The 11,120-nt window shown below is 38.2% G+C and overlaps 1 protein-coding gene across 1 annotated transcript in view; it reads right to left on the bottom strand.

Annotated features, from left to right (window-relative positions):
- Positions 1 to 2,863: 2,863 nt before the first annotated feature.
- Positions 2,864 to 11,120, bottom strand: part of LOC102865240 (acetyl-CoA acetyltransferase, cytosolic-like) — a 14,803-nt gene continuing 6,546 nt past the window's right edge. Inside the window, exon 2 of the mRNA XM_006885310.1 lies at positions 2,864 to 3,663. Coding sequence (XP_006885372.1) covers positions 2,864 to 3,663 — 800 coding nt within the window. The remainder of the gene's footprint in view (positions 3,664 to 11,120) is intronic.

Below are 11,120 nucleotides of genomic sequence, written 5' to 3' on the forward strand. Positions count from 1 at the left end.
TCAAAGGAAATAAATAGATTCTAAAAGTATCCAGGGACATAGCTGAGGTTCAACATGTCAGGGCCAATTTTTCCTTAAACACTTTTAGGCAGAAGCCACAATTAAAGACCACTTTTAGTTCTGTCCAAAGCTCTTCCACACACAGAGCTGTGGACACTATAATTCTTACTCACAGTGACTGAAAATAAAGGCTTGGTTAAGTACAAAGGGATGTTTCCTGCCAACTGCAATGAGAGGAGGAAGTGGCAAGGGTGGGTACAGGATGGTCAAAATTTCCCAGTCTTTACTGTGGACAGCAAGATTGCTTAAGGTTCTGAAAAACAATCCCAAATTAGGAATTGTTGAGTGAGATACAAATCTGCAAAATAAATACATGACTGACAATGAATACGAGATCAAAGGCGGATATAATATATTTTCTTGACAATATCATAATAGGATGACCTATTTACTTAAAAAGAAAAAGAAGAGTTCAAATGACCTGTTGATAAGCAGTTGTTCAAGTCCAAAAGCTACTCCACAGGAGAAAAAAGAGCAATCTCCTCCTGTGTGACTACAGACTGAAAATCTACTGGAAAGTCATGTGTAAGTAGATCCCAAATGGGCAGCAAATAACATAACAACATTGAGTTTTAAAAGGATGAAGTTTTTCAGTATAGAGATCTCTATGAGTGATAGGATATTATTGATATGCATATAAAGAAGTCCTGTTAAAACGACTATTGCTCAAAAATATGTACCAGCAGCTAAAGTCAAAGAGGAGGAAATTGTTGAAGGTTTTTATCAAATTTTGCAGTATGAATTGACCAAACATGCAGGCAAGATGTGTTAATGATACCTGCTGTTTGGAATGCAAAAATTGGAAATAATGAAGACGGAGGATAGTTGGAAAATAGGGACATGGTGACAGAAATGAGGCTAGGAACAGAACGATCAAATTTTTTGTTTTTTATTGTTCTGCATACAAAATTTGTATACATTGTGTATCATTCATACATTGCATTTCACACATTTCCAGCATGTTTCAAACACTTACATACATTGTGTTTTATAAAATGAGTCGTCATTGATCTTAATAGGTTATAAACTATTATTCCATTTTATAGGTTACCCATTGGATCTTTCCTCATTCTCCCACGTCCCCCTCTGCCCTCCAAACTCTGATATCCTAATGATTTCTTCTCCCAGACCTTGGACTCCTTCCCTTGCCCTTTGAGCTTTTATATACATCTTATTAATTATCCTTCCATTTTTACAATAGAAGTATTATGCAGTATAAATAGGAATATTCAATATAGTGAAAATGACAATCTTACAAAAAGCCAGTCTACATGTTTAATGCAATACAAATACACATGCCAAATTCATTTTCAGAGAGATAGAAAGTGCAATTGGTAACTTTATTTGGAGAAGAAAGAGAGCCTGGATAAAAGTACTTCTGAAAAATAAAAAATTAAATGGGAGGCATAGAACTTTCTGATCTCAAAACCTACTAAACAGTCATAATATCCAAAAGGACAACTAATAGTAAAATGACAGACACATAGCTCAAAGGAACAGAATTGTGTACCCAGAAATTAACCCACCGGCCCATTTATTGTCAACTGGTATTAGACAAGGAAATCAAACCTATCATTTGGGGAAATGATGAACTCTTCAACAAATGAGGCAGAATTGTGCTGGAAACTGCACTTCTCTTTGCAGAAAGCTAAAGCAAGATCTGCTTCTTATTCATACACAGAAATCAATTCAAGTTGGATCAGAGTCCTGGGCTGAAGACCAACACAATAAAGATCAAAAGAAACAGAGAAGTGTGAACTACAGGGGAGGTGTGGATAGGGAGAAAAGGGCAACAATGAATGAATGGAAACCCAAAGTCTCTGTAAACTTTCATTAAAATTAATAATAATGAAAAAGGAAAAAGAAAAATAAACAAACAAAAAAAGAAACAAGACCATACTTAGAAGCCCTAGGTTATGGTATAAATTGTTGTTGTTAAGTGTTGTCAAGTTGAGCACGACTCATAGTGACAAAAACCCTGAACCCTATTCTATAACTACAGTCATTTCCATGTTCATAGAATTTCCCAAGACATGTTTTGGAAGTGGATGACCCTCATGCTTCCAAGCCTGGTTCAAGCATAAATAGCCTTGCAAAGATAACTAGACATGCACAAATAGAAGAGGACATAATTAACAAATGTGATATTCTAAATATTAAGCCCCTGTGTTCATCAAAAACTTTTTATAATAGAGAGAAAAGAAAGCCTACAGACTGGGAAAAAGTATTCTGCAATGACATCTCATCAGCAATAGCATCTCAGACAAGGATCTCCTAATGAAAATTTCTACTATACCACAGGACCTCCACAAGGAAGACCAATAACCCAATAACAAAATATATAAAAGAGCTTTCACAAAAGAAGACATTCAGATGGCCAGTACCCACACAAAAGAAATGCTCAACATCAACAGCAATAAGAGAGATGCAAATCAAAACAATAATGAGATACCATCTCACTTCAGCAGCAATGGCCGTGTTTAACAGGACAGTAAGCAATTGGAGAGGATGTGGAGAGATGGGAACTCACATATTGGTGGCATTGTAAAATGGTATATTTATTCTGGAAGGCAGATTGTCATTTCCTCAAAAAGAATGACCAATTTTTTGTGTATTCAATTATTTATTCACCATAAATACCTTTTTATTTTTTTTTCCTTGATGACTGATGTCCTTTTATTTATAACAATGTGAGATGCACATTAAAGTTATCACAAAGCCTGCTGTGAAAGTAGTGGATGTTCTCCAGCTCTGTTATATAAAGTTTAGCAAAAAGTAAGGTGCAGGATTAGCTTGTGGTTAATTAACAGAATAATTTTATCTGTCCTCTCTGAACACACATTGCTATTCCCATCCCACCCCCTATGCACAGGGCAGCAACACCACGGGTCCCCCCAGTTCTCTCCATGGTGTGGAGCAGGGTCACCAGGATCCGACATCCAGATGCTCCCAGGGGATGGCCCAAGGCTATGGCCCCGCCTTGGATGTTGATCTTGTCTGGGCTTAATCCCAGTTCTTTAGCTATTGCAACAGAGAGGACTGCAAAGGCTTCGTTGATTTCAAATACATCAATATCCTGTAGTGACCAACCTGCTTTTGCAACAGCTTGCTTTATTGCTGGAATTGGTCCTGTTCCCATAATGGAAGGATCCACATCTGCTTGTGACCAGGACACAATCCGTGCTAAAGGGTTCAGCCCACGACGAAGAGCTTCCGACTTCTTCATCACGACCACAGCAGCAGCACCATCATTCATGCCTGAAGCATTAGCTGCAGTGACTATTCCCGTCCCATCGGAAAGAAAGTGAGGCTTCAGCTTGGACATGTCTTCTAAGTTGCTCCCATGTCGAGGAAACTCAACAGTCTTAACTTTAGTAACACCTTTTCGAGAAGGTACCGACACAGGTACAATCTCCTTGTCAAAATGGCCAGCTTTCTGAGCACGCTCTGTCCTGTTCTGGGACATGACCGCGACTTTATCTTGTTCCTCCCGACTGACTTTCCATTTTTTGGCTACGTTTTCAGCAGTAACACCCATGTGATAGTTGTGAAATGCATCTGTGAGCCCATCACAGAGTATGCTATCGAGGAGAGGAGTCTCGCCTTATTTTTAAAATTATAAAATACAAATGGCAGCTTTACACATGGACTTCACCAGATGGACTGCATAGGAACTAGACTGACTGTGGAAGATATCATTGGAGAAGCTCACAATCAGCAGTCAAAACCAAGTTAAGTGCTGACTATGGAACAGACCATCAATTACTCATGTGCAAATTCAAATTGAAGCTGGAGAAAATTAATACAAGTCCAGGAGAAACAAAATATGAACTTGAGTCTATCCCATCTGCATTTAAAAACTATATTAAAAAAAACTATATTAAGAATCTATTTGGGACATTGAACACCAGTGATCAAAGGCCAGATGAACTGTGGGATGACACTAAGGATATCATCCATGAAGCAAACAAAATATCAGTACAAAAAAAGAGGAGAAAGGAAAAAAAGATGTCAGAAGAGACCCTGGAAATTCCACTCAAGTACTGTGATCCATAATAAAGGAAAAAGATGGTAAAATAAAATAGCTGAACAAGAGATTCCAAAAGGCAGCTTGGGAAAACAAAGCAAATTACTGTAAAAGAATGTGCAGGACTTCTAATTGGAGACTAAAAAGGAAAGAACTTGCTCAGAATTTCTCAAGCTGAAAAAAAGACAAAACAAAGAAGTCAAGCCTCCCAACCCCCATATCAGTCCTGTTTTATAACAGTGGCATAAGAAAAGAGGGGATAAATTATGAACACTGCATTAAAACAGATGAGGGAAAAAAATGTCTAAAAGAAATATTGTTATTGTTAAATTGTTAAGTTCTGTCAAGTCTAAGTGACTCATAGTGACCCTATGAACAAAAGACCTGAATGCTGTATAACTTTCATCCTTCTCCAGGTTCATAGGGTTTCCAGAGGCAAGCTATTTCAGAAGTAGATGCCACTCCTACTTCCAAGCTTATTTGTGTCAGGAAACTCCACCAAACACTGTCCACTATTGGTAACTGTATCACATTTGACACATCACTGTCACAGTGTCCAGCTTCACAGCAACCACAAGTTACTTCTGTATGTCAAGTGGGCACATCAGAGCTATATGACCCAGAAGAATGTTTGACCAAAAACAATTAAAAACAGGCATAAGAGCCACAGATTGAAGTCACCAACCTTTGGCTTGGTAGAATACTTTCTGTCTACTAGGCCAACTGATCTCATTCTATGCTGTTGTTGTTGTTAAGTGCCATCAAGTCATAGATGACTCATAGCGACCCTATGAACAAAAGATCTGAACACTTGTATAACTTTTATCCTTTCTCCAGGTTGATATGATTAGGCATTATTTGCATGACAACAGTCCAAAAGAAGAAGTTTATAGCAAAGTGGACTGGGGAGGTAGAGGGAGTTTGAAAATTGTGCACAAATGAAATAATCTTTTTAAAAGAGAAAAGTAAACTGGGGGCGGGGGGAGGTAGGGAGGAAAATGTGCAACAATGAATAAATGGAAATCCAAGTTTTCTGTAAACTTTCAGTAAAATATCAATAAAAATAAATTTTTCTTTAAAAAAAGAAAATAAGTCAAAGCTCATGTTGCAATATTTAGGTATGATACAGGCAAAATTTTGAATGGTCCAAGAAAGATCAAAAGAAGTTGAGGGAATACATAGAATCATCGTAACAAAAAGTCTGGCAAACACTGAAATATTTTAGGAAATTCCATATGATTAAGAACCAAAGGTAAGGAAGGAAGAAATTCAAGCTGCACAGAAAAAAATTGGCAAAAATATCTAAAGCTCCAGGAATCAATTGATATGTTTCAAATGATAGATGCAGTCCTGGACATGCTCACCAGTCTATGATAGGAAATTTGAAGGAGAGCTGTCCAGCTGACTGAAAGAGATTCATATTTGTTCGCATTCCCAAGAAAGGTGATCCAAAAGAACGTGAAAATTATCAAACAAAAAACCATGCAAGCGAAATAGTGTTGAACATCATTCTAAATGGCTGGGAAAGTACAAAGAGAACATTACCTAACAGAGACATTCAAGGTTGATGTAAAAGAGGCCATGGCATCAGAAATATCATTGCAGATGTCAGATGAATCTTGGCTCAAAGTAAAGAATATTACAAGAATGCCTATTTATACTTTGCACACTATGCAAAGGCATTTGACTATATTGATCATAACAAATTATGGGTAACATTGAAAAGAATGGGAATCGTAAAACACTTAATTGTGGTCATGTAAAACCTGTACCTAGATCAAGAGGCTGGTGTTTGAATAAAACAATGGGACTGTTGCTGTTTTTGTTGTTATGTGCATTGAGATGCTTGCAACTCATAATGACCCTGTGTACAACAGCGCTAAACCCTGCTCTATCCTGTGCCAAATTTATTGCTTCTGACACACCTATCCTCAACATCCCAGTGACTCTATCAATCCATCTCATCAAGGGTCTTCCTCTCCTGAGCTGTCCCTCCACACTCCTAAGCATGATGTTTCTCTCCAAGGACTGGTCCCTTTTTGCAACATGCCCAAAGTACGTCAGATGAAGCTTTAGAATCCTTGCCACAAAGGACCAGACTGGTTTCACTCTTCCTAGGATGAATGTATTTCTTCTCTTGGCAGCCCATGGTATATTCAGTACTCTTCTCCAGCACCGCAGCTCAACGATATCAATTCTCCTATCATCCCTAGTTACTGTCAGCTTTCTGATGCATATCAAGTAATTGCACACCTTAATCTCCAGACTGACATTGTTTTTCTTCAATACTCTGAAGAGGTCCCCGATGGCAGACTTTCCAAATGCAGTTTGTCTTTTCATTTCCTGGCTGCTGGTATTAAGATGTTGATTGTGAAGCCAAGCCAACTGAAGAAAATACATGGTTTAAAATTAGAAAAGGTATGGGTCAAGGCTGTATCCTTTCTCCATACTTATTCAACTGTATGGTGAACAAATTATTCACGAAGCTGGACTCTGAAAAAAAAATGTGACATCAGGATTAGAGAAAGATTCATAAATAAACTTTGTTGTGAGGTTGACACAACCTTGCTTGCTTAAAGTGAAAAGGACTTGAAATATTTTTTGTGGGAGGTTAAATATTGCATCCTTCAACATGGATTGTACCTCAATGTCAAGAACAAAATAAATCCTCACCACCAGATCAATAGGCAGCACAATAGGTGGAGTAAAGATTAAAACTGTCAATAACTTTATATTACTTGGATTCACAATCAATACACTTAGTACCAGCACTCAGAGGAGGAAACATATTGTACTGTGAAAATCTGTAGTCAGGGACCTTTCCACATTACTGATGAGCAATGATGGATGCCAGTTTAAAGACTAAGGTGTGCCTGATTCAGACCATAGTCATGTCAGTCACTTCCTGCGCATCTGAGAGCTGTACAAAAGAAGCTGACAGAAGAACAATTGATGTCTTTATGCTGTGGTGTTGGAGAAGAGTACTGAATACCTCATGAAATGTCAAAAGAACAAATAAGAATTTCTTGGAAAATGTGAAGCCAGTGTACTCCTTGGAGGCAAAAATTATAAAAATTTGTCTCACTTATTTTGGGTATGTTGTTGGAGAATTTATACCTTGGAGAGGAACATCATACTTGGCAAGGTGGAGGGATAGAAAAATGAAAGGAAAACCCTCCACCAGGTGGATTGATACAGTGACTACAGCAATTAGCTTGAGTGTGTCAGGGATTGTGAGAATGACAGAGTAAAGGCAAGGGTTCAAATTTGTTGTTCACAGGGTCACTATGAGTCATACTTGACTTAATGGTACCCAACAACAACAAGGACACATTAATTAACTACAGGAATATGGATTGACCAGAAAGATTAAAAGCTGATATTAAAGTCACTTGTATCAATTTACCAGGTTTGATGTAAATAATTATTACAGAAATGATGGGCGATAATCCTCTTTTGATACCATTGTTATTGTTTTATATTGCCTCACAGTTCTGAAGTTTGGAAGTCTGAATTTAGATTATTGGCTGTCACTGCTCTAGGAAGAGCCTTTCTTCTCTCTCTGCTCTAGTTGTTGTTTTGTGCTTATCAAGTTGGAACTCCTTCAATGCTGACCCTTCAGTGGGTTTTCAGAGGAAGTAAATTATGCAGGAGGAGATCGACCATTCAGGAAGATATTGTTAATATAGAAGATAGTCCATCCAGAATGAGATTGCCTGACCTTCACAGAATGAGTAGCTCATGAATTCAAACTATGCACCTTGGGATCGTAGCTCAGCTTCTTACCAATAGGCCATCAGAGTTCCCGTCTTCTCTGTGTCGTTTCTGGTTTTGCTGGCTTGCAGCTGCCTCCTATCACCATAGTTACATGGCTATTTTCCCCTATGGTGCTACATAAATTTAGGGGAGCACAATTTAATCTGTCCATAATGACACCACAGTGATAGAGCAAAGAAGATCTTGACTGAACTAGCAGTAAATGTGACTTTTAAAATCTGAGACGGTAATTTAGACCAGAAGTCACAAAAGCAAATGCCTAGAAGGATCTGACAGGATGATAAATGGTGCATATGCCTAAACTGCATGTTAATTTGGTGAGAACATAGCCCGTCTCAGGGAACAACTATCAGTTAAGTCTCGATAATGTTTGGTATGAGGGAATGCAGGCACAGTATCCAGACTCAACTTCTTAAGATAATTTGAAAATCCAGTTATTTTGTGTAAAATATCTTCTTTCTAAAATATTGGCTCACTGTTTTGCATTGGCTTTAATTTGCACTGACCAAATAAAACATGTTTGCAGCCAGGCCTGTCCTAAACTACTAATTTGTGATCCCTGGCTTCTTGTATTGGTTATGAAAATTGAGTGGGATTGAGCTCTGGGCCAGGGCCAGTTGTACCAAAGAAACACTATCCAATAAACATAACGCAAGTCATAAATGTGAGCCACATGTGGAAGTCTCAATTTCCACAAAACAGGCAAAAGGATAGTAAGTAAAATTATTTGATATAATGTTAAATATGACATTTTATACATCTTATTTAACCTTGCATACCCAATGTATGTTATTAGATAGGGCAAATCCTTGCAAAAAAACCCCAGCATATTGGGAAAGGAGCAGGGTTAGCAAAAGAGAAGATCTTCAGCAAGACAGGTTGACACAGTGATTTTAACAATGGGATTGATGTCAGAGAACATGAGGATAACACTAACTAGGGCAACATTCATATCTGTTGTTCATGAGGTCATTGTGAGTGATAGTTGACTCAATGGCATCTAACAATAGCAACAGCAACAACAACACTCCAACACATAGTTACTGAAACATATAATTATTATGAAGACCAATTTCTAAATAGAAAATATATCAAGTAGACAAAGCCTAAAGCAGAATAAAGCATTGATTAAACAAACAACAAAACATAAAAATGAAAACAAAACATGAATTATGGGACTTGATAAGATATCTATGCTGGAAACTCGGGAGGTGAACAACCTTGGAAACACAATGGAAGTTCAGCTATGAATCCATTCCCAATCTACGAAAATAAGTTTTAAGTTAAATCTAGTATTTAGCCTAAAAGTTGGCTCTTTTTAGCCATTCAATTAGCCCGTTCTGGTCTCCAGCTACCTTAACTGCATACACATGGTCTTACAAATCATCAACAGGTGTGGCACTAGAATAAGAGAAAAAATAAATTCACACACGAAAAATGACAAGAATTGAGACAAACGAGACTTGTGGTGGCAAGACTTGTGGCGGCAAGACTTGAGGGATATTGCAGCCAACACTGTTGGTGAGACCCTGGTGATGGTGTTGGAGAGACCGTGTCATTGCTGTGCAGAAACTGTGGCAAGGTGTAAGCTGAGGAGCCCTAAGATAAAGGCCACAATTAAAGGTGTTTGCTGTTCTTGCCGGATGCTTAAAGGAGGAGCTGACTTAGAACTTGATGGATGCTTGTTTGCTTTGGGGGCAAACCTTGCTAGATGATTTAGGTTTGACTGCTGAACTGAAACCAGAGCCTGGATAGGGTGAAGAATTGTGCCTTGGAACTTGAGCTGAAACCTTGACTTATTTTAAGTTATATTCTTTGCCTCTTCTACTCTCCAACTTCTTTCCTGCAAAAACCCCATTTTTGGTATCATAAGTGTGAATTGGCAACAAATAACAAATCTCTTGTTTTTAGTGTGGCTCTAGAGGTACCATGATAGGCTATGGGCTCTTTATCTGCTTTCTACTCTAGGGCAGTGAGGGGCTTTGATATTCTTATGCCCGCTGGCCCTTTCAGAGAGATGTTCACAACCCTGTGCCCTCATGTACCATTTTATCCTAATTAGGCATGTTGTTTGATGTTGAGTACCATTGAGTCAGAACTGACTCATAACTGAATCTGCAGCAAGTTTTCAGATGCAATTATCCATACAAAAGGAGATTATTCATCCTTCTCCTGCACTTAGGTATAGCTTAAAGGAAATTGTACTGCTAGGCAAAGGTCATGTCTTTGGTGATTCTAATATACAAGAAATTCTTCAGGAGAAAGATAGGACATTCCCTTTCACCTAATTTATAGCCTCATAAATTCAATGGTAATTCCTACTCAGTGGACCCTCTGAAAATCCACTGGAAAGTCAGCTATAAGACAGTTTGGACTTGATGGTACAAAACAACAACAAATCCAATGGAGGTTCAACCTGAAGAAAACCAGTTTTTATGTCATTGTTAACCTATAGCAAGTTAATTGTCCTGCTAACACCAAGGTCATATGTTTCGGACCATTCAATTCACCAGTGGTTCTGTGGGACCAAGATGGACAGTCCCATCTTGCTGTGATTTGCAGCTTCAAGTACTTGTTAAAGGGTTGCTGTGATTCCAAGCTGACTCAAAGTAGTGAGAGTTTTGTTTGTTTGGTGTTATAGTTTGGCTGTGGGGGGGTTTTTTTTGCTATTTTGGGGCTGTTTTTGCTGTTGTTGGTTGTTTTGTGTGTTTCCCCCCCCCCTTGACTATCTCTATTTAGTCCTGAAATTCTAGTTAACAAGATATTTCAAACTTTCATGACTCTTGTTGTTTTGTACCATAGAGTAAGAAATTACCCATAGTTGACCCTCCACACAGTTTTCAGAGGCTGTTAAACACATGGAAGGAGATTGCACATTCTTTTCCCATGGAGCAGCTCGTGGCCTCCAACTGAGTGCCTTTGGGATTGCAGAGCAGCTTCTTGCCACTAGGCCCAGACAAATACCTTTAACAAATAAAAAATTATTTCTTCACATTTATAAAAAATGGAAAACAAGATTATGCCATCAGTCCTAGGGAAAAGTTTGTTCTGTGTTGGTTCACCATGCAGAAGGAAGTCCTTATCTCCTTCCAGCATCTGTAAAACAAATATTTCTTGTAGAGATTTTCATCTCTTGGTGTATATTTATCTCTGTATCTACTATATTCCCAGACTAGAAACATTTATACAAGATGTGCTTTGTTCTGACTCTTCTTTCTTTGCGGTCTTTCTATCTGCTGAATTCTCTCTACCTTTT

The sequence above is a fragment of the Elephantulus edwardii genome, unplaced genomic scaffold (genome assembly GCF_000299155.1).
Source record: "Elephantulus edwardii isolate Elephantulus edwardi_28Jun2011 unplaced genomic scaffold, EleEdw1.0 scaffold00042, whole genome shotgun sequence".
Lineage (NCBI taxonomy): Eukaryota > Metazoa > Chordata > Mammalia > Macroscelidea > Macroscelididae > Elephantulus > Elephantulus edwardii.